Consider the following 24,187-nt stretch of genomic DNA (forward strand, 5'->3'; position numbering starts at 1 on the left):
CAATTTGAAACAATCATGTAGATAAACCGGAGGCAGATGGCTATATACAAAGCGCAGCTAAAGAATTGAGCTCGAAATAGCCAAGAAGCGCAAATCCATTGTAAAGCAGGACGGAGAACTTGGACCCGAGAGCACCAGTTCACAATTCCTAACAGCTTGGCCACACTGCCTCCTTTAGGGCGTGTTATACTTCGTGAGAATTTAGATTATACTGAACAAACCAATAGCGAAAGAAGTGTGGAGAAAAGCACTGAAGAACATAATGTTCCGCTCTGAGTCAGGGAAACAAAAGAGTTGAGATTTCTAAAAGGTTAACAGCAACGTCTTTCTTAAATGTAAGTACTGTAGAAGCCAGCTGATACTTGGTGTATCATTCGGCCTTTAGTGTATCATTCATTTCTTTTTTTTTAAGCCTATTTGTACAACAGTCAATGATGCATTAAAATCTTTGAAAGGGTAGCTCTGATAATTCCAAGTATGGAGCGGTATTAACTACGTGCGCCGAATTTTAAATGTATAATGATCGTAATTTTGTTGTCATTCGTTTAATAATTTCTTTCCCGTGACCATCAGAGGAGGCACTACTCCTATCAGCGAAAGGAAAAATGTGGCTTTTGAACAGAGACATGATCTACATCATGAATCAATGTGTGACGTGAGCTATCAGCAGTTTAGAGTAAATGTTTGATTAACAAGTCTCTGATCTCCAGTCTGGGCCGGTTCTTTTATGATTAAGGTAGCAATTTACCTGGTGTGCCTTGTTTTTTTTTTTGTTTTTTTTTTTTTCGAATTTTCTCATTTGATGGCTTGTATAATTTGCACCAAAGAACAAGGCGTTTTTAATTAGAAGCGTGATTAGCCCTTCGATTGATGTCATTTTTCGAAATGCTTATTTCCTTTTGCATACATTGTCATTTTTTTGCCATTACACCTGTCTGATCAACCTTTCTTTCATTTTACGATCTCATCTGTCATTTTGGACTTTCATTTACAGATTTTGATGAAAATATACGAAGTTTTATCTCAGATCAAAGCAATATATATTTGGTAAATGAATAATGAGTGGCTCATAAAAGTTTGTGATGACGGCAGGTGCAAGGCTGTTATCACGCACTGCGTTAATTAGACGGTTTTTCTTCCTCTGCCGGTTGATGTTTAAACTGATTTTATGTTAGTGTTCATGTTGGGAAATAAAATCCACGCAATTGTCCGTGAGTTGAAGCTTAAGAAACATGTGAGAATATTTAATATGTTCCTCCGGTCAGAGGCATTTTGAAACAGCGGCGCATAACCCTGATGATAAAAATTCATATCAATAAAACATTGCTCCTTTTTACGAGCTGCAAAAGTAGATGCTGTATTTAAGTAAATCGAAGACTGAATTAATAATGAAGCTCCAGCTTAAGTTACAGAAATGTTTATTATTGTAGAAATGACTGTTACCCGCGGAAAGACATTAAACTATGTGGATATGAACCGGAAAAGAAATGCATGTACCATGAATTTCGTTTTGTTACTTTTCTCTTTGATGTGGAATGAAAAGGAAGGCGCTGCCGCAATGGAAGGTGAGCATACACGACTATTTGATTTTCTTGTTCTTTAGTCTTGGTTCTACCCACTATGTACCTTATTGCAATGGCGTTTATGATAGCCACACGAGCTGAGTAAAACAAAAATGCAAAATACAAAACAAAAAAACCCTTATGCTGAAATACAGAGATTTACCAACAGGATATGTTCCTAGCTGAACTGCCAATTTCAAAGCAGCTGTGAAAAAAAAAACTTAGGAATAAGCAAAGAGACCAACATTTATGACTTTGTGAAAACGAAATCAAATCTATTAGCAATAACAGAGAACGAAATTGGCTTTTCATGCCAAGCACAGCTTCCTTTTTGATCATTTGAACAATGGACTGGCCTCTACCCTGGCAGGCATAGCAGTACCGCTGGTCAATGATTTATGTTATAAAAAGTGTGAGCAGTATTGCTGTTACTTTCTAAATGCACAGACAGCAAGATAAGAATTTACTTGTTCTTTGGCAATGCTAAAATTTTTGTTCCCGGTTAAACTGAGTTCAGAAATTTTACTAGCCACAAACTTGATTTCCACAATCTGTCTTATAGAATGCAACTTCGTGGTAAACAACACTTTGAAAAGTCCTGGATTTCCACAAAATTATCCAAGTAATGTGGACTGTACCGTTACTTTACCTATACCAAACGAAATGACGATGAAAATTACATTCGTATATTTTGACGTTGAGTTCAGTCAGCCAACTTGCAGGTGAGCATAAATACACAAACAAACATAGACCACTCTAAAAACTGTCTGCATCATTCTCTCAGTTTGCACAGTATGTTATGGAGCATTTTCTCGTTTACTCACTGCTTCTAAAATATTGTTGTTTCAGGTATGATTACTTGAAGATCAATAGTAGCAGTGGAAATGAAGTTGGTACTTACTGTGGTCAGAAGACTGGAACTACAGTTCTTGTGGCTGGAAAATACGTTGAAATAGTGTTCCACTCCGACCAGAGCAAAGAAAAGAGTGGATTCCTTTTACAGTTTGCTGTCTTTTCAAATGGTAAGTACAACCATAATGTGCTACCAGGACAGGAGGATGACCCTTTCTTGCTGCTAGCTAATAGAGTCGCTCAAAAAATTATTGAGGTAACCATGTGATGATTATAGTGAATATTTTCCTAAGATTAGTTTATGGTTCATACTGAAAGGTCCACCGAGAATAACATCACTCGATCCTGCAGAACCTATAATTCCAGGCGACCAAGTCTTGTGCTCCACCGCGGGATCCCACCCCATATACACAGCGATAGTAAAGATGGATCCATTTACAGTGCTTGTGAACACCACAGACAAGGCCAGTGTCAAAGTATACCATGGAGGTAACTACAGCTGCGTGGCAACGACCAAGTATGGTATTGACAGAAAAGACTTCCCTGTGATAGGTGAGGAAACTGATGTCAATTTGAAGCATGCAATATCTTGTGTATCACAAATAAATTAACAAAACTATGTTTGACCTGAGTATGATAACTAAACACGAAACGGATCTTAGCAGGTGAACTGCAATTGGAGAAATAAAAGAAATAGGGGCTGAAACAATCAAAGCTTCTTTGAAAATCAAACTCGGGTTTCTCAGAGACTGGTAAAATTGCACTACTTGATGAATTACGTAGCCACATGCTGTTAGCGGAGAGAATGATCATATTCGGAAGAAAAATGCAATACTTTTTTCATTTTTAAAACGATTTTAAAAAATTAACGCTTTATGGAAAGTGTAAATAATTTGCAGTCATAGCTGTATTTCCAATAGGAATTTTCTTTATTATTATGGTTAGAGTAAAATATATTAATAAATAAAATGCTTTCTCTAAAAGATTGTGGTCCAGTGATAAACGGAACGTTAACAAGTCCTGGATATCTTGGTGGCCACCCAAGGGCTATGCATTGTGGGTCCTCTGTTACTATTCCGCGAGGCATGCAGATGCAAATCTACTTCATTGATTTTGATCTGGAGGATAGTGATGATTGCAAGTAAGTAACTATTTCAATCATTTACAACATACAATCCTAAGATGAATCATTACAATACCAACTGACCAAAAGGATGTTTGACATGAGGTCATTTGGGATATGAATTCTGACTTTACAATTGATTCAAAACCAACTTTTCGCCTGGCTATCACCAGTACTTCCCAGAGTTGGCATGCATTTCCCATTTCCCCATTTAAGGCTTAAGGTTAGACTGAAAAAGGAGAAGCATGCCATTAAGACTGCAGTTTGTCAATAATTGATTTTTGTGTATGCAGTCAGGAAATACGAGTGCAGCTTGCACTTATTTTTATTTGCAATATTATGAACCATGCATCTTACGAAAAACAAAAAATATATGTTAGCATTCTCTTGCAGTCGAGACTATTTGAATATTACCAACGAGAAGAACCAGGGATTTGGTGTGTATTGTGGTCAAGGCTCTGGAAATGAAATAAATGTAACTGGAACTAGCGTGTTCATCACTTTTCACACTGAGAACGCAACTCAAAGCAGAGGGTTTAAGTTGCATTTCAAAAGTTATGTTGCGGGTAAGTTTAGAGATGCAACAGTTTCATTCTCTATGGCTAAGCAAAGCAAGGCATCCTTAAGTGTCAAATTTAATTAGCAACGATAATTTTCCTTTTTCGGAGCTTTCGCTTGCAACTATCTTGAATATCAAACTTAAAGAGAAAACAAAACAAACGAAAGTAAACAATCGTTAAAGGAAAATCTATCCTTCGGACGAGAAAACTTTTAAATTAATGCCTTAGGCTGAGATTTAATCCATTGTTCTACCCATCTAATTTTTGATTACAGGGTTTCGCTGCATTGGGTTTTTTTATGTTCTAATGGTTAAAGCCTTTGTTTATAGGCGAAAACGTCAGAAATCATCCTATAATTTTGATGCCACTCATGTTGGCAATAAGCACTTGAAGCGGAGTCCATTAATCAGATATTCACCGATAGATCTCACTTTGTGGTTAATTATTGCAATCAAGTTGATTCAAAAATCTGATTTTCTCTTAAAAATCGAGACTATAAACTTCTTCACAGTCTAAGTCTGAGGAGTTTAGATGTGGGCGTGGAATAGAATTAATGCTTACTGTTAAGTTTTATAATAAAGTTCGGATATAACGCGCGCTGTCATTGGTTGAAAGAGCGTGCTCTATGAGAGTATAGAGCATAGAGCTGAGCTACAGCTGTCACGCCATCTGCCAATTGTACTGTGTTCGAGCTTTTCCAGGACTTCTTTTTAGCTTTTTTCCGATAATTGAAAGTGAAATTTCGGAACTGAAGCGAGCCGGCAAGTAGCAACAGAAGAATCAAACAAAAGTTTGTAAACATACTAGGCGCCGTAATTTACGTTATTAAAACGTGAGCAGATACGAAAATCCTCAAAGGAAAAACAAAATAAACATTCCGAGTTTTAAAGATTTTCACGCTCAGTTAAATTGCAAGCTTACGTACGGTAATAAAAATCAAACACAGCTAACATTCGAAAAGTATATAAAGTTCAGTGTTCAAAAACAAAACAGAACAAAACAGAAATGATGACAAATATAACCAAACTGGCATAATTGTTAAAATTCATAGTAATCATGACGGTGTCTGAGCGAATATGATCATACTAAGTTCATCGCAGCTCGCTCATCATGGCGATCTCCGATCATCACAGTAAAGCAAGCCTCAGAAACTACATCGGCCACCCTTCGAGTGAAAAAATAAGAGCTTGCTCTGATATCCTTTCCGATACGTTGAGTGGAAAGTCACTGCAGCCGAGTTTTGCGGCGCTGTCATCAAGAGCGATCTTCATGTTCCGGTGAATTCGGCTGTCGTTCATTCAAAAAACACACGCCTTGAACAGTTTGTTTTCGACCTTGTCATGTAAAAAAACTCGCGTGTTTTTATGAGCCATAATTCGGCTGAAGTTCACTGAGCATTTCACTACAAGATTCTGTATGAGAGACTTAAAAACTTCAGGCAAAAGTGTTTAATTCGACTTGCCGAACTATTTTAGTTTGTAAACTATCGTAGAATGTGAACTTTGATGGTTTGACAATTTTGACAGCTTTAGTCTTGTACAGCCAATCCGATTATTTGAACCATTCTAACAAGGATTCTTATTGGCTTATTGTAGCGTGCTTTATGAGAGTATAGAGCACGCTGACGACATTGTTGTTCGCTTTGGAAATAAAGTTTCTTTTGAAAATTGAAAGTAATGCTTGGGTAATTTAACGGATTCTTTATTATAAAACAAATAGAGAAGCCTTGACTGTGCTCTGTTCTGTTATAAAGCACGCAGGAAGCGGCTAGAGCACTCAAGAAGTGGGAAGAAACACTCGACTACCTCTCGTGTTTCTCCCTACACTTCTTTCGTGCTCTAGCCGCTTCCTGCGTGCTTTATAACAGAACAGAGCACAGTCAAGGCTCCTCCATTTGTTAATTCTTGCAGTGTTCAACTGAAGAGCGAATTGTTGATACGAAAAGAGTATTAATGTGATTAATGCCAGATGCAATGATTCTCTATCTCACTGATTGCTTCAACAGACTGTGGCTCTTTTGTATATAACACACTGGTGAGCCCTGGTTATCCAAACGACTACCCAAGCAACACGAACTGTACTTATTCGCTTCCCATACCAAAAAACAAGGCATTGCACATTACTTTTGTTTATTTTGACTTGGAATTCGTGAACTCCCCTTCGTTATGTGCGTAAGTAGGGCTTGAATTTCAACCAAATTCCTTATGCATCTTCATTTTATGTCGGTATTAGAATTATATTGAAATTTCATTTTCCTTCCTTGCGACTTGCTCGGGGAGTATTTATTGCTATCTGATTTCTGATGTTATTAACCCCAACGGAATATTGAGTCAGCTTTCTCAGCTGCACACAGAGATAAGCTGTTACTAAGGACAAACATGTCACGGCACCAAGAGATGAGAGTTGACGTTATATAGGTTGAAGAAAAAACGTCATCATCCGTTTGCTGCAAACGGTTCAATTCAAAACACAAATTTTGTTGAAACTTTCACACTAAGGGCCTAGACGAAATGTACATCACAGCCCGTATGCAAACTTGTATTGCATCATATTCTGTTCGGTAGATTTATCACAGTTCCCAATTTTATCGTTTTTTAGAAGCGACTTTGTGACGATCAAAAATGACATAGGGATGGTGGCTGGCATTTATTGTGGCCAGCAAAACGGCAAGAAAATTATTATTGCTGGAGAATTTGTGCAAATAGTATTCCACTCAAATGAAAATCATCAACGACAAGGATTTCGTTTGCGCTTCTCATTTGCTCAAAATGGTAAGTTTACTCATACGTACATAAATATATCTAAAACATAAAGGGAACTAGATAAAATACATTTATGATGTATATTGATTAGGACTTATCTTTGAAAGTCTCGTTTAATACCAGAAGAACTCGATGAAGATGAGTAAAGTTCAGAGCAATAAACGGGTGGAAAGTAACAATGATTCGAAGCAACCTCAGACAGTCCGGACAACATCAGACAGGGATCATACATCCCGAGCCTGATCCCTGTTGCAGTAGGTGTGGTAGTCCTCCAACGTATGTTTTGGTAGAAGGATGAAGATTTGATGGCTGCAACTTTAAGTGCAGTAGAACTGTGATAGACTTTAAGGACAAGTAAATAAATTATCCTTTCATGTGAGCTGTAACTAAAGAAATTGAAAAAAAAAATCCTCAAAAAATTATGCCTTCGATTCACAAATGCTAACTGGGCGTCACTACTTACCGAGGTATGAACACTTTTTAGTGGATTAAAGGAAAGTAAAGGAATCTGATCACAATTATACGAAATAAACCATAGTTGGACCTGCCTGCGATGTACAAGTAAAGAGTTTACCCTCCTAAGTGTGTCAATAGTAACACAATCAAAACACTTGATCGAACAAAGCTCTGTTTTATCTTTCTTCGGTGTAACAGGATGTGGTGTGATCAATAATAATACACTGACCAGTCCTGGATATCCTGACAACTACCCGAGCGATACAGACTGTCTGTCATTTATTCCTATTCCGCAAAACACGCAAATGAAAATTTATTTTGCTAAGTTTGACCTTGAGGACAGCAACCATTGCAGGTAAATATTCGTATCATGTCTTGCATTAGAGTAAAACTAATGTAGCTAAACAGCTGTTCGAGATCATTTTCATGTATGAATAATGAATAAAATAATCAATATTTTTGCTCTCCAATACACCAAAGTTAAAACTTATTTATTTAAAATGCGTGTATAATTTAGCTTATTGTATAATTCTTCGTAGCTGGGACTATTTGAGGATCCGTAACGAGATGAACCACTACTTTGGTGTTTACTGTGGGGAGAAGACTGGAGAGGAGGTTCTTGTGACTGGACAATACGCCTTCATGGTTTTCCACTCCGACGCTTCACAAGAAAAACGAGGATTCAAAATGCACTTTACACCTGTTCCATTTGGTAAATATTCCAGTAAAATAGCTGTTTCTAAACTCTATTCTTTATTTCACAGAGAAAGTTGTTTCTGTTGATGGAAGATGTCAGGGAACAAGGAATCATAATTTCACAAGAGTTCTAATCAAAATTAAGAGAAAACATAATTTGATTGTTTTCGTCTTTTAGCAATCAGTTTTATTTAAAGCACAAGTTATTTCTTATCATCTTCGTCGTTTCACGTGCATGTAACGTTCCATCATATCTTCTGTGTTGCATCCATTTAACAGTTTCATTATTTCTTTGTTATTCATTGGTTTCTTCTTTATAGAATGAACCTGCGTTACCTGAGAAGGAAATATCGTTTCTTGGAGTTAACAATTTGAGCAAATCAAATTACGCTGTGGTAATACAACTAAAAGCACAAGAAACTAAGTAGTGAACTGTTGAACAGTCCGTGGTTAACAGCGCTGTCAGTCTTATCTTTAGAATATCTCGTTGGCTGCTTTCGTCGCTCGCACCAGGAAATAGCTAACAAATAGTTCACACAATGCTCATTTACTTTGCGTTAACAGATTGTGGGTCGGTGATAAATAATACGCTGAGAAGTCCTGGATATCCAAGCGGCTACCCAAGCAATCTAGACTGCAATTATTCCGTTCCTATTCCTCCAAACGCGCAAATGCAAATCTTGATTAAGGATTTATATTTGGAAGATCACGCATCGTGCAGGTAAAAGTACTTGATAGGATACAAGTGTATCATAAACTAGTCCAACTTTCTATCGTAATGCTATTCTGAAGATGCAACTGTTGATGTACGTAAAGACAGGAAGAGAACAGTTGGAGAAAAGGCTTATACAGTGAGAAACACAAAATAGGACTGAGCCTGGATTTGGAGTAGCTGCAATCATTATCATGCAAATACAGATTTGTGCAATTTCTCTGTCTGAATGCTGTTATTTTTTTCAAACGTTTATCACAACGTTTTCGACCCCTTTTTTTGGCTAAATCTTTTTAACGAATGAATCAAAAGTTATTGCAATCTTCATGGAAGAAAATGATGATGAGGAAAATATATTTAGATTAAAAGTAAAGATGAGGAATTGGAGGGTTTGGAGGTACTTGGTGGATATGGGATCTAAGTTCAAAGTATAACCGTTTCATGCTCATTATGGGAAATGGGAAATCTGTCGCAGCTCTGAGATTTAAATCCTAGACTTATTAGTTTATTGGCTGGACCTAACATAAGGGTGTCAATGGGGCGGTGGCTTTTACAGCTGGCAGTTAAAATTTTGGCCATTTTGCATATAGCAGTTCACCCAAAATGACACAAAATGACACATTGTAGAAAGGAATATTAAAGTAAATATGTTTTGCATAATACTTTGGTTTTTTCCTAATCGTCTCTGGCAGTATTTGCCATTTTTTCTAGGTTTTTCTCTTGTCCCTGCTTATCGGTAACTAGCATGCATTTTTATTTTAAAAAAAAACATGACTTCCTTCTTTTGTAGTCATGACTTTTTGCAGATAAAGAGGAAAGTCAATCAAAGGTCGGTGTTGCTTACTACAATCTGTGGCCAAAAGACCAATTACCAGGTTCCGATTTCTGGAGACTTTGTTCTGTTGAGGTTCCACACTGATAACAAAAATGAACAGAGAGGCTTTGATATAGATTTTATGTTTTTGCAAGACGGTAAGAAAACTGAGAATTCGAAGACTGGCAGAGTACCGCAAATTGTTAATGATAACCAGCTTAGACCACTAATTCTACCTTCATTCCAGAGCTTGGGAACAAAGCCAGATAATGAGGAGGGGTTAATGGGGTTGCAGGCCTGCCCCCCTTTTTTTTTTTTTTTTTTGAGCAGCATTTTATACATTATTTATTTTGTTGATTCTTCATAATAATGAGAAAATAAAATCGGTTTTACGCAGTTGTTTTATTTCCACCAACTGTCCGCTTGTCAATTAATGAAAAACTGTCATTTTTAACTCGTGAATTGCGCGCACGCGCAAGAGTGAGTTGTAGATACGATGTGGGGAATGGCACTCGCTCGCTCGATTGGTCGATTCCTGTAAACTTTTTTTCGATTTTAGGCTTTTGAGTGCATTTGATAGTTTTTGGCGAGCAATAAACAAACGAAATGGCGACCTTTGTTGCTAAGAATATTGGTGGGGTGACAAAGAAGCCAATGATAATCTTAAAATAATTTTTTTTTCGTTTTAGTTTCAACAAGCGGCGCCAGCGACTGGCAGGCATGCAAGGATTCACATTGAAATAACAGAAAAACCTTCGTTTTTCATAAAATTGTAATTTACAATCCTTGAACTTGAAAACAATCCGAAGATTCATTGAAAATATCACTTACCGCGAAGCGCTCGGAGTTTACAGATGTTCAAAAACTTTTTCTGTTATGGCGTGAGATTGAGAACAGAATCGATCATCACGTTTCATATCGTGTGTTTTTCCTGTGAAAACAACAGAAGATGCCGGCGACTAAGGAAATTACAAGTTAACACGAAAATCAAATAACACCTAAACAAACAATTTTAGCCACCGATTTTCAGTGAATTTTTAAAGAAAAATTTTCTTTTAAGTTTCAAGACAATTTGAAGAGTCAAAATACATATTACGTACTAAAATGCGAAAGTTATACACCACAAAATTGATAAATAGGCCTGAAATGAAATTCTATCTTGTTATTGATTATACGTTGCCTAGCACGTGACTAAAATCTACCCAGGCGGAGATCCAAAATGACGGTAGCAGTCTTAGCTTAGTTATATCACTCAAAACTCGTTCCCGTTTGTCTCATCGTTAATGTTTTCATTAAGAAAGTATTGCCTTGATTTTCTAATATTCACAATGATAGACAGTAAATCTCACTTTTCACCCACATTTACTTCCAACCTTTTCTTTTGAACCAGAAACAGAAATGATATACGTTTAAAACACATGACATCATCCACCCTTGTCAAATGCAATAGCATGATCATTTCAATTGTAATGCCTTCTTATCCAGACGTTACTTTGTTTCTTTGCTACATTAGCGAACACTGAACTACTGCTCGTACTCTAGATATGACAATCAACCACAAAATTCCCTAAACCAGATAACATTAAACATAATCCTAAAAATCATGTGTCAATTCACGAGTTTGCTCACAGAGCACTTTGATTAGTTTTCTGGCTAATAAACAAGGTTAACAAATCATTCTTTCACACTTTCGCAAGGGGGCGGGCGTGGTCCCGGATCCCCATAGAAGCTTGCACCAGCGGCACTCGCCTTCCACGCTAATGGCGTTGAAAGTTACTAAGGTGTAAAGCCCCTCCCTCCGCCCCCCGCCCCCCGCCCCCCAACCCCCAACCCTTTCAGACTTTCCTGGATCCGCCCCTGTCTGCAACCCAGCATAAGCTAACTTCAGTCTCTGCCATGTAATGAAAACCAGTTATTGATTGATAACGTAAATTCATGTATGTCCCATTTTTATTTGTATAATAGGTCTAAGACTGCAGATCATTTCAGTGACTCGAAGTCTAAACTCAATTTGCAATACTTGACCGGTATATCCCACAATGTTAATACTAGGAGGCATTCTGTATCATGTCTTTTTGCCAGCTTACTTGTTATCTTTTTGCAGAATGTGGTTCAGTAGTGAAAAATAGACTGAAAAGCCCTGGATATCCCAAATACTACCCAAATAATACAGACTGTGATTATCTGGTTTATATTCCACAAGAGATGACGATGAATATTACCTTCATCGATTTTAAATTAGAGGAAAGTTCAGAATGCAGGTAACTATGACAAAAAGCAAAATAGGCTAGAAGCTATATAACTGTGACAAGATGTCGCAAATAAAAATTTTACCCATACATAGCCAAAAATTGAAAGGTCAACAATTCTATTTGAGCTGTAAAAACTGACGCCGTCTTGTTACAAACCTATCTAATACGTTGAAATAACTTTGGACTTTTTTCTAAAACTTATCATTGTGGCCTGGGGATGAGATGAGGGGAGAAGGATGGGGGTACTCTTAACTCTTTAGTGTTAGTCATTTTAACCAGAAGCGAATATAAATGTCGTTGCACGATAAAAAGACAACAACAAAAAAAAACTTAAATTACAATATAAGTCGCTTTCGTGCGGATATACCTTTGTCAGTGAGATACCACTGGCCTGGGATATTACAGAGAGATCATTGATTTTATATAGAAAATGTGTCATGCCTTTGTGCCTAAACAACACAAGGGTAAAATTTTCAGCAAAAAAGCAATTTTCGCTGTTGTGCACGTTTTTTATTAAATGTCTTTCCTAAATTAAACAGCTTTGATTACGTAAAGATTATTGATGACGAAGGAACGGTTGTTGGAAAGTTCTGTGGCGGACAAACAGGCAAGATATTATTGTTGACTGGAGAGTTCTTCTCGATAACCTTCCACTCAGACTACAATCGAGAAGAGAGAGGATTCCATATAAAATTTACTGCTGTTTCATTTGGTACGTAGAGAATCGTTATTTACTAATAAAGTAAAGTTTGCTCAACATGATTGTATCTCAGTCAATAGATCATGTCGAGTGATGGATATGAGGCCAGGTTACTGACGTATTTACAAAGTGGCGGTGACCAAATTCGAATTCCAAGCCCATTCGAAGACAATTCCTAAACGGTCAGGCTACCGTTCGGAATCCCAAAATGCAGTGAATAGTGAATTCTTAAAGATACTACTTGAAAGCTGAGCTTAAAAAAGATATACCCTCCGGAACTTAAATCAGTCTTTTTCAGCAAATTTGAAAACATGCTATATTGTAAATGCTATCAAGATCCGAGAAAATAGTTGAGTGTTCATTGAAAAGGTCGCGATCTAATCTTGCTGCTTTTAAAAATTTGATGAGCTCGAGCCTCCTTTCGTACATGTTCGTGTGAGGTTCTTAAGGGTTTTCATACGCCACTCATTCATTCACATTTTTTACCGCTTCACCAAGTATCAGCACGGACGTGTCTTGTGATGAGCGATCGATTAAACATCGTATTAGCTTACACTATCAAGCTCGCTGATTACAGTTACTAATTCTGCTGCATTCTAGTTCAACCAAGGATAACGTCATTAGATCTTAAAGTGCCCATAACTCCAAACAACCAGGTGTCGTGTTTAGCCATTGGAACCCCGCCCATTTACACATCGATAGTTCATAAGCAGACTTCTGCAGTACTGATAAACACCACAGACTCAGCCATTATCAGATTATATGAGGAAGGCAACTACAGCTGTATGGCAACAAGCAAGTATGGCACTGACACAGCTGAGTTCGTAGTGAAAGGTAAATGAAAACAATCTTTGAGACAAAAAATTATCTATCTATATTACAAAATAATAGTTGACCACAATTATGGATTGAAGAATTCAATGTCACTTGAGAACATGAATTGAAGAAAACAGAAGCCGTGCAAATGAAAAACCTTTTCAAAGGTCTCTTTAACCCAAACTTAATTTATTCCAGGGTTTGGCATCTATATTTTCTCGGTAAAATTTGAGTTGTCTCTGTAGTAAGATTAAACGAACTACTTGCAATTTTTCAGATAGTCAAAATTCTGTCTTATCTTAGCCTTCCAAGGTATTCCCTAAAATGTTGCCCTTCTTTTATCGGATCAGGTTGTGGACCAGTTGTAAATGATACGCTGAAAAGTCCTGGTTATCCTGAAAACTACCCGGCCAACATGGACTGTACGTCAGCAGTTCCAATCCCACAGGGCCAGGAGATGGAAATTTATCTTAGCCAGTTTGAGCTTGAGGATAGTCAGTCGTGCGCGTAAGTAGCGATGTAAGGATAGAGTGTTCCTAAATACCATGCATTTCATTTCTTCTCATCCTGGCCTTTAGCGCTTATTTCTCTCTGCCTTGCTTTTTTATGCTTTGGTTATGTTTTTGTCCGTGTTTTGTTGTTGTTGTTGTTGTTGTTTGTTTTTTTATTCATGTTCTATTTATGAGTTCCACAGGACAGAGGTCGTACTGTCGGATTGATTTCTGTAAAGACTCACTATCTTGTGTACTTTCTGTTTCTGTATCATGAAACTAAAGCCAGTTTCTAAGATATGTGAACATTTAAGATGATATTGAATGGACAAAGCACTCTTGAAAGTCTTAAAAACTTCATTTCAAGTCCGAATATTAGATTACGAAAGTCGGTTTGAATCAAATCGGCTCGCTTTGCGAAGCGCGCAATAACTGGCATTTGGTTCTTGTCAAAAGTTACTTGAATGAGCAAAAACTCGAAACTTCGCCATAGTTACAGCTTAGAGTGTTTATGATCTGTTTTTTCAGCCGGGACTTCCTAACTATTACCAATGAAGTGAACCGGGTATTCGGTGTGTACTGCGGGCAAAAAAGTGGAGAGAAAGTTATTGTAAATGGAAGCTATGCTCTGATGATATTCCACTCAGACAGTGATATTCAAAGACGAGGATTTTGGATTCATTTCTCAACTTTACCACTTTTAGGTAAGTAATCAGTGCTCAAAAAGATGCGAATATCGATGACATTTCGAGTCAGTAAGCCTCAAGCTTTTTCAAAGTTAAAAAAACAAACAAACAAGCAAACGAGAGCAATGAACAATCATACAAAGATGCTACACAGTGACAAACTGTGTAGAAACGTACCAGGTGGTTGATTGCTCGCTGATCAGTTTTTCGACCTTTCCTTAGAGACCACGATAGTCCCCAAGACAGAATCGATAGTTCCAAAGACAGAATCAACACAGAGAACCATAAGTCTTCCGTCCACAGCAATGTTAGAAATAAAAGTTGATCCGTCCCAAGTGAATGCAACCTCTTCAGGTTCCATCATGATCAGATACATCGTTGCTGGTGTTGCCTCTAGTTTGTTTCTGTTGCTGTGTTTGGCTCTTAGCTGCTGGTATTACAAATTCAAACAACGAAAGATAAGTAGAAGGTAACTTACTTTTCTTAACTGGCCCCACGAAAATAAAATGTTAACTTTAGACAAAAATGAGACATAGCAAAAAAGAGTCTGTTAGGAAATTTCACATATATATATATATATATATATATATATATATATATATATAACGAATTATAATTTGTCTCACCATGAAGTCACTTTCTATGTGGTTCGCGGTGTTAAGTCTTCTTTAGTTCTTCAGGTTTTGCGCATGCCATCCTATAATGCGCCATACCGCCCCGCTGTGGTTGGTTCGTTTCCAACAGCTGTGAGTGGTGCATCGTGATGATGCGTTTCTCAAATTGTCCTTCTTCACACAGCTATCCTGTTGTGCGCACAAAACCGCAGTGGATTTCAACTCGGCCTCGATTTCAGAATTGGTTATCGGTGTCCTAATATTTATTTCCTGCTTCAGAAAGCAAGATCCCAAAGAAAAACTAACTCGTATTGGGGAACTTTGGTGCTTGTGTAAAGTTGGGTTAACAATGTTAGTAACGCCACGCTACAGCGACTAACATTTTGGCCCAAGAGCTCATTATTGTCAGTCGTTACCTTTTTACCCATATCTTCTCAATTCGACAGGTTCGCTCTTTCTCTTCGCAAAATTGTCATCCTAGACAAGTGGGAGATTCTTCCTGAACAGATAGAATACAAAGAAGAGTTAGGACGAGGAGCTTTTGGTATTGTTTATAAAGGAACTCTGAGAAAAAGAGCTGGGATAGATATGTTTCTGACTGGTAAGAAATCCACGCCAAAAGAGACTTCACAGGAGGTCGCTGTAAAGGTTTTACCAGGTTTGTTATGCACTGAATCTGTCTTTTCAATAAAATATGATGCACTTTTGAGCAAAACCAGAAGCCCATTACGTAATGGGCTCCTAACAAGACATATGATTTTCAAACTGTCTCCACTTCATGAGATGCTGTTTTAACCTCCACTAAAACGTTCAAATTTTAGACGATGGATATTAATCAGGTTATCGTTTAATTAAACACCGCAGAAAATTCAGATTGTTCGTTAATTGCCACCGATGAATAATTGTTTTTAATCTAACTAAAAGGGAGACCCTGTCACGACAATAGCTTTTACAAATCTTTATTACGAAATACCGCAATAGAATAACATGAAATATTCATCAGTACTGAGAAGTAAGCTTGTATTTTCAAAGAGTCTCCCTCTCCCAACAAGAAATGGAACCCAGACATTCACTTGCCGTGCTTGAATTCTTTACGAACTGAGCTTAATAAAATTCCTTAGTGAATGTTTATGCCATCTAAAAGGCTCATAAGTGAGAATGTCCCTTGCACTTGTAAGATCAAGAAAAATAAAAGGTCCGAGTCGTTACTTTTGTGTGGGATTGACTGCACCAACAAGCCATGGCAAAAAATAACAGCGACATGAAGTTCAAAGTATGTCGTTGCTTTCACAAAGCTGTGGAAGACACGTGCTAAAACATTTGAGGTGAAAAATTAGGCACACCCAGGGATAAAACTTGCATTATTCTCCAATCTCAAATTCTATGTCTGTTACAGATAATCCTCGCGAAGAGCAGAAACAAACTTTTTTGCATGAGATATCGCAAATGAAACTGTTGGGATCACACCCCAGCATCGTATCCTTGGTTGGATGTGGCACACTGCAAGACACCAAGTTTCTGGTGATAGAGTATGTTCCGTATGGTGACCTTTTGCAATGGTTACGCAGAAATCGGCGATTGGTAAGAGATTTCACTTCACTCTCCTCACTCAATTAACCTACTGTAAAGTTTAATTTTTCTTAAGAATTAAATTAATTATAATCATCGAATCTTGTGTAGCGATGAGAAACCTTATTTATTTCTGTGGCTTAGCGCGAAATCCCGGAGTTGGTGACAGATGTGGATTGGGTTTGTTCTATTCTTTGTTTATTTCAGTCCAGTATATCCATGTACAAAAATTCCCAATTTTGAGAAGGGGATCAGATTAATTAATTAATTTTTACTCATCTCTAGTTTTAAATTGTATTGCTTAACACGGGAAAAAGAGCGCTTTGTCAGACTTAACAATGAAGATATTCTAACTCCTGTAGAGTCTTAGAGGCTCGGTAAGATCTCATCGCTAATGAACATGAAGGGGTCCATTTACCAAGCAAAGGAGCAGGTCACGATTTATCGCCTCTGTGGTGGGGGTGGGGAATTTTGGTTGTGACACAATGAAATTTACTTGATCACTCCAAAGGCTCTGAAGTATTCTGATGACCCTCCCTTGTGGGTAGTCAATTTCATATTGTCCCTTCTTTATACTCTTAGCAACGACAGATCCGTTCCTCCTAAGAACAATGTGATTCCTATCAAAACAGTCCGAACCCTCCCCTCCAGGCGATAAACAATGACTGCTCCGTAACCTTATATTGTACAGGTCAGCCAAAATCAAGTTACTGATGGAAAAGAGAAAGAATATGAAGACAAAGAAATTTGCATTTCCCTAAAACAGACCAACGAGTCTGGACAGGTAAGTTCCCTCAAGTTAAATTTGTCCTGCTTGACATATTTCATTCTTCACTTTTCGCATCTCAGCGTTGATGCGATTCGACGAGTTCCAGCGTGGGTGTCCAGGAGTACTTTTGATTTGAAAATACAGCTAGGATTTCACAGAGGGATAATAATACAGGAAAAGTAATTACCGAAAAAAAAAGAGAAAATTTCTGATTAAACAGCCATATTCTCTAGAAACATTACAAATCCTAGAGAGGCTGAATTGAGTCTTTGTGCATTTTCTCGGTGCAGTGTCATATTTTCTATGAAGTAGACAGTTGTTAAAGCTTAACTTCATCGATGATATACCTCTTTACGCAGCAGGATTTCCAGACTTCTCAGCACCAGGAGCATATAGAACTGCAAACGATACCACCGAACCTCCAAAAAAACTGCAACGCTGCCGACACCTCGACTGAAAATCTTGGTTATGACGATGATGACGAGACAGACAGCAACAGCTTCACGACTGACAAACTCTTTTCGTTTGCTTGGCAAATAGCACAAGGAATGGTAATGTATTACTAAATGCAGTTCTTGATCAAGGAAGTTGGTTGCATGCGTTAAGTTACTAAACTACCACCAAGGAAGACGTCTCAAATCCTCAGTGTATTTTGCATACACAATCAATTAACAGAGCAACAAAAACTTACTTACAAATGCAAAAAGGATGGAAACAAGCGGAACTTAAGGAGGAAGAATTTGCCTTGAGTTCGCAACAACCTATTTCTGAAAAGAATGAAATACTATCTCTGGCTGCATCGGTGTTTTCTATAAAATTGGTAGGTGCAACGTTCTTTCATCAGTCCGCTTTTTTTGACACTTTTTGCTAGAATCACCTTGCAGAGAAAGACTTCGTTCATCGTGACCTTGCAGCTCGTAATATCCTCGTTGGTCGAGACGGACGAGTGAAGGTTTCAGACTTTGGATTAATGCGCCAGGTCTACGAAGACGTGTACAGCCTGAAGAAAACAAAAAAACTACCAGTGAAGTGGATGGCCCCCGAATCTATTTTTGACAGTATTTTTTCAACCAAAAGCGACGTGTGAGTATAGATTTTCACGATACTTTGGGACATTTCTCAGGCTTTAAATTTTGTACCGTTGTCATGGAGGCATTTAATGAGAATACGTTCAAAAAAAATAATTGATGAACTAAGTATATAACAAACTGCAACTAGTTTCAAAATAGTTGAGACATGTTACTACGGCAAGAAATAATTGTTATCATGTGATCCCTTTGCAATATTGCCAGCTAAGCAGTATCGTGTACAAAACGTTGATGAAAAAAGTTGAATCGGGAAAGGAGGGCAGCTTTCGATTTTTTTGCACTTGATTTCTCCTTGGCCATCTGATAAAGTCGGTGAATGCACTTTTTGCTGAAGTGTTTCAACAATTTCGCAACTGGCTTTAGCTATCTAACTAGACATTTGTTCGCAGTTTTGTTCCACATTCATGACATGAAAATACATTTCCTTTCTTGAACGAAAAATTAATTTACCCATTAAATTCGTACTTGCAACTTTTGGAACAAAAGACATTTCTTGAGCTATGATGACTTATGACAATCATGTAACTTTTGTGTTGTTCGAGCAGGTTCATTTTCACTAATATTTTTTCTTTTATTTATTTCTTTTTGCACAAAGTTGGTCGTATGGGATTCTTCTTTGGGAAATGGTCACCATGGGTATGTCTCCAAGAAAGTTGAGACTGTTATTCATTACAAATTTTTTAGCAGTTAGCTATTTTTTCATAAATTTTAATGTAACGGCTACTTATGGTTTAACACCTACCTTTTGCTTTGCAATCAGGTGGTGTTCCTTACCCAACGCTGACTAATTCAGAAGTATGCAGACTTTTGAAGACTGGCTATAGGATGGAGAGGCCAGACATGTGCTCTGATGAAGTGTGAGTAACTGAATCAACCTCACATCTACTCACGTGCAAAACTTAGTTCTTTTAAGTTATTTGCAAGTAATTGCACATCGGCTAGAGCAGTAGTTTTGATACCGTCAGAGCTTGAGAGCTAAAGTTTCACCTTCAGTAGTCTGGAAAAGCTTGTTGAGGCTTTTAGGGCAGCCACACTCTGATAATTGCTTTTTTTTTAATTTGGTTAAGTTGTTAGTGCATCTAGGACTCCAAACCCTTTGGCGCCAATACTTTTTGCACAGACAAATTTACTCCGAAATTCATGGATTTGCAGAACTACGTGAAACTTCCCTTGTTCGTTCCAAGTCAATAGACTTTCAATCAAACTTAGCAGCCATTTTTAATTAATGTCCATCTGCAAATGAGTAGAGAGAGAAAGATGCACGTTTTGAAATAAGAACTCATTCAACCTTTTTTTTTTTGCAACAGATATGAACTGATGACCGAATGCTGGAAGGAAGAACCAGCAACTCGGCCCAGTTTCTCCCAGCTAGTTGAAAAACTAGAACTGATTATCTCAAAAGACACCCCTTACATCGACTTCAGCAAGCACGATGAATCCAATTCATACTACAACATCCCCACCTTGATAAATGACGAAGACGGCTCATAAGCTGCAAGTGACAGAAACCTACCACTGAGAAGAGAAAATCATTTGAAGCGAAAACTAGCACCTTCGTTAAAACATGATCAGCACATTGATAATACACCATTATCCATCCTGTCTTACTTTTTAGCTTCCACAAGTTTATGATGGACTCAGGTATTCTAAAACATACGTCAAACGCACTCCGCGGAAATATGTAGTTTATGGTAGACCAACTGAGAGACATTGATTCTCGGTAGAAATTTTCCCGAACATTTATGTTTTTTTTCTTATTCAACACTGGATTAGAGAAACAAAGGAGCAATTCAAAATTCCAGATCGTTTTCTGCAATAACTCTCGTGCCACGGTAAAAGTTTTCTTTCGATGGCTTGTGAAGCATTAGTGAGTCAAACTGAGTTCTAGAAAAGCAAATTCCTAATTATGAGAAGGGCCTTTTGATAAATGTGCTCGAGAGGCCTCTTAGGAGAAATAGTAAGCAGTTTATTATTCAATTAAAGGATATCCAAGCGTCACTTCATTGGTCGAAATGAAAAGTACCAATAGTTTAAACCAGTTTGCATGCGATTCGGAAGTGATTCCAAAGAGGATAAGTGGAAACTATTGAGAGACCAACGCATATGTAGACATTGCAATTTTTTTAGCTTCGCGTATTTTTCATTTTTTTCATCTTAGTTAAATATGAATTAATAATAAAACCATAGAGGCCTTGAGTACAAAGTATGGTTACATTGTTTTCAGACCCCGAGTGCGTTGTAAAAACCAGTGTTTTGAACACCGCCGTACACTTTCCTAGCTTTTTCCTTTGATGCATGTTTCAGACTAACCTCAGCCACTTGGGATAAGCAATGAGCTGAGCAGATGATTAACTTCGAAACGACAAAGGGAATCGAGAACACAGAGGGAAATGAGAGAGGGAAAGCTACTACCTCGTCGTATCGTCTGTAGCCGGGGGACACAAAAACTTCTAACTTTTTGCTTTAAAGCGCATGTCTACCATGAATACCTTTAATCAGGATAAACAAGCTGATTCGATATGAGTACTCATGTATCATGGAGAGAACGAGATAAATGCATGTTGTTTATACTGATTTCCACAGTATAATATAACCCCTGCATAATTAAAGCCATAATTAAAGCATGAAGATTTTTATTTATCAAAATTTTAACATTTAGATGTACTATATACAAATGACATGAGTTCTAATTTAAGAAGAGAATACTAAAATCATTCATGTGTCGCTATTAGCAGTTCACCCTTTTCAGGCATGCGAAGAGTTGGCGAAAAGAGATTTAATGTACACGTTTAATTGCAGCTCCGGACCAACCGTCAATCTGATAATTTTTCTTCTCTTTGCACTGTAAGAGGGCAACCTGTCAGCACCAATACTTCATTCGGGAACATCTGTCTGGTCAGTTCTAAGGCTAATTCCAATATTTGACCACATTTTCCAATATCAACCTCATCATAGGGTTTGATATGTCGTATATGTGATTTAGGCAGTCACGAGGCTGGAAACAAAAACAATGAACGAACCTTTCAGGCAGTGTCACGTCTGACGTCATCATGTTAGGATGCATATTATTCATTCCACAACTCTTCTGATTTTTCTGATCAGGAAAATTCTCAGCCCACACAATGTTCCCGTAGGCCTCTCTCTGATGTATCAATACTTTTGATCGAAGAAGTAGCGAGGGCATCTTTTTGCGAAACCCATTCCGAATTGAAAAATATTTTTTTGTCAGCTGGATGTTCTGCAAAGCCTTAATATGTTACCTCGCACGCGAAGATCTAACATTTCTTTGTATTACAACTTTCATTTTACGGTTTTCTAGAAGTCAACTTTAAGTAAACTTTTATAGGTGCTGTTTAACGCACCATGTTCATATAAAAGATTCCAACTTGCTTAATCAACGTGAGGCAAGCGCGTTTAGACGCCTTTGTCAGTGGTCGATCTCCGAGATGTTCGCCATAAAGAAAAAGGGAAATCAGTGTCCACAGACTTCAGACTTTAAGGGTGACTTCAAAACCCTGCAACATTTTTATAGAAAAACAGGTCCAATGTACATGGGAACTGTGTTTTAAACAAATAGTTTCCTAGGCTATCTTTCTGGTAGGGAGTTTGTTCAGGATAGGCAATAAAACAGCTCAATAACAGTTTTTCTTTCTCCCAAACTCAGCGAAAGAGAAAGGCAAGAAGCTGTAAAATTAAGGCGCTTGATATCAAAATCCAATTGACGTTTGCAATTGAGCCGGTGTTCCCATCTTTGTCAGCGACATTCAGCGAAGTTTCAATATCAGTGTCTGAGACGGGCGCCAAAGCAACCAAAGCAGCGGTAATATTATGACGAGCATGCGCTGCTTGGATCATTACAGTCAACAAGAACCACAAGAGTGTCAATACTGTTTGCCTTTGCATTGTCGTTAAGATCTGCAAATTAAAAAAGAAAATTTAAGTCTCAACAATTTTGTTAAGTAAAGTTAATATGATCTCCGCTTAAAACTTAAATACAAAATACCTGATTAAAATACCTGATCGAAATAGTCCTTTTCGCAGTGGAGGAAAAATGGAGTGTTTGCCATTCAAATAAAATCAAAGCGGAGGGGACATTACAATCGTTGGACTATTTGGGGTTTTCGCTTGTAATATGTCAATGGCACGGTTGTTTAACTAAGAGAATCAAATTAAATTTTGCTCTTGCTCAGAGATCTTACAATATTCTGCTAGTCTATCCCACGCACTCAGCTAGTAAAGAGAGCGTGATAATATGGATGAAAAGGAGGCAGGTGGATGCCATATTGCTCCCCCTCCCCCTCCTTCTTTTTATAACAGACCCTCAAGGACATGCTGACATTTTGGACATATTTACTTCGAAACAAGTAAATAGATCTGGTACCTGTTGCAGGTACTTCTTAGGATAACACACAGTTCACAGGATCGAATTTTACTACGGTAACAAAGAATCTGTCGCCTTAAGTGAAACCTGACACGACTTTAGACAGTTTTTCGATTACATATCCTATTCAAAAGCAGGATCCAGTATCAATCACTGAAGAGCCGCTCTATCAGCGTGTCTTCAAACCACAGTAACTAAAGATCGTTCATCTGATTAACTTTTAACAATAGACCACCAAAAAGATTGCTTTGATGAAAATAAACAATATCTCAGAAAAGTAAACTGATTTCAAAACATTTTGACGCTTCCAGATAATATTTGATTAGCTGGTCGGAGATATTTTTCCAGGAATTGAAAACTGCGTAATAGTTTCGTTTCTCGATTGATTCGAATTATAACTTGCTGATGTCAGATTAGTAATATAACGCAACTGTTCTCATTTAATTATACGCTAAAATTCTCTCAAAGCACTGAATAAAAGGATCAAACGCAAATGTAGAGATTAACGCATGAGTACTTTACAGGGTAATCGAGAATAATTTAATTTTTGGAAGTATTCAAAAATTTCTACATACTCCTTTGAGACTTCAAAATAAAGCGAAAAAAACAGGCTCTTTACTCTCTTGTGAAAAGTGGTTCAAGTATCAGCTTAAGCTTTAGTCGTCGTTTTTAACCTGTCTTTAAATGGGTCCTCTTAGCCTCAAAAGAAGATTGTTATCCTTTCAATAATCACTAGTTTCCTGCTCATGCAGCACAAACTTTAAAAATAATCATGTTGTTATAGAGTGGACCAATAACGTAAAAAATAGATCGATTTATCAAGTCGCTGGTGCAACGCAATTAAAGAGAAAATCTTATTTGAAAGCCACCAAAGACATTCGGATAATCGAGTGACTTTCTGATTAAATGCGAGACCTATTCTTCGTTACACATAATTTCCTCACTTTTGTTCGTCCCAGAACTTGGGATTCCTGTCTGTTCTGATCTTCGAACGTCTTCGATCAAAGCGAATCCTTCTTAAGAACTTGAAACTTTTTCCTCCTCAAACAAGGCAATAAACTTTTCCTTGGGCACTGGAAAACGCGCCACGTAAAACAAAGAGGGGTCCCAATCGTTTTGAACTTTCCATAGGCCTGAAGAGCCTTCAACGAGCCAGAAAATTGACTAATTTACGGCCGCTTGACAGGATCCGGCGTCCGATACGAACCTATTGAAGGGAATTATTGTTTGAGCTCGACAAAAGCCAATCAAAACGTCCGTTCACTTGTCAGCAGTGCACGGTCC

General features: G+C 37.7%; 1 protein-coding gene and 1 long non-coding RNA gene across 4 annotated transcripts; one reads left to right on the plus strand and one right to left on the minus strand.

Moving 5' to 3' along the window:
* The first annotated feature begins 19 nt into the window (after positions 1-19).
* LOC113667326 (cubilin) lies at positions 20-20,725 on the plus strand. Of its 3 annotated transcripts, none has more exons than XM_089205634.1 (27): positions 20-335; positions 1,431-1,565; positions 2,125-2,284; positions 2,412-2,584; positions 2,733-2,966; positions 3,399-3,555; positions 3,931-4,103; positions 6,103-6,268; positions 6,696-6,868; positions 7,514-7,670; positions 7,855-8,027; positions 8,576-8,732; positions 9,514-9,695; positions 11,642-11,798; positions 12,329-12,501; positions 13,090-13,323; positions 13,656-13,812; positions 14,325-14,500; positions 14,705-14,951; positions 15,543-15,754; positions 16,493-16,677; positions 17,357-17,449; positions 17,794-17,985; positions 18,306-18,517; positions 19,118-19,158; positions 19,283-19,379; positions 19,830-20,725. In XM_089205634.1, exons 2-27 carry the CDS (start codon positions 1,433-1,435, stop codon positions 20,011-20,013), a joined length of 4,398 nt encoding a protein of 1,465 aa, XP_089061760.1. In that variant the 5' UTR covers positions 20-335; positions 1,431-1,432; the 3' UTR covers positions 20,014-20,725. The 3 variants fall into 3 exon arrangements, with proteins under 3 accessions (XP_089061760.1, XP_089061759.1, XP_089061761.1); XM_089205633.1 differs by lacking the exon at positions 20-335 and adding an exon at positions 574-736; XM_089205635.1 differs by lacking the exon at positions 20-335 and adding an exon at positions 574-736 and having other exon boundaries at positions 17,797-17,985.
* Positions 20,726-21,138: 413 nt separating this feature from the next.
* LOC149047445 (uncharacterized) lies at positions 21,139-24,187 on the minus strand. Its single transcript, XR_016186383.1, has 2 exons — positions 23,848-24,187; positions 21,139-22,437 (listed from the first exon to the last, which is right to left on the minus strand). It is a non-coding gene; the product is annotated as an uncharacterized LOC149047445 (long non-coding RNA).

Source organism: Pocillopora damicornis, chromosome 4, assembly GCF_964200805.1.
Source record: "Pocillopora damicornis chromosome 4, jaPocDami1.2, whole genome shotgun sequence".
Classification (NCBI taxonomy): Eukaryota; Metazoa; Cnidaria; class Anthozoa; order Scleractinia; family Pocilloporidae; genus Pocillopora; species Pocillopora damicornis.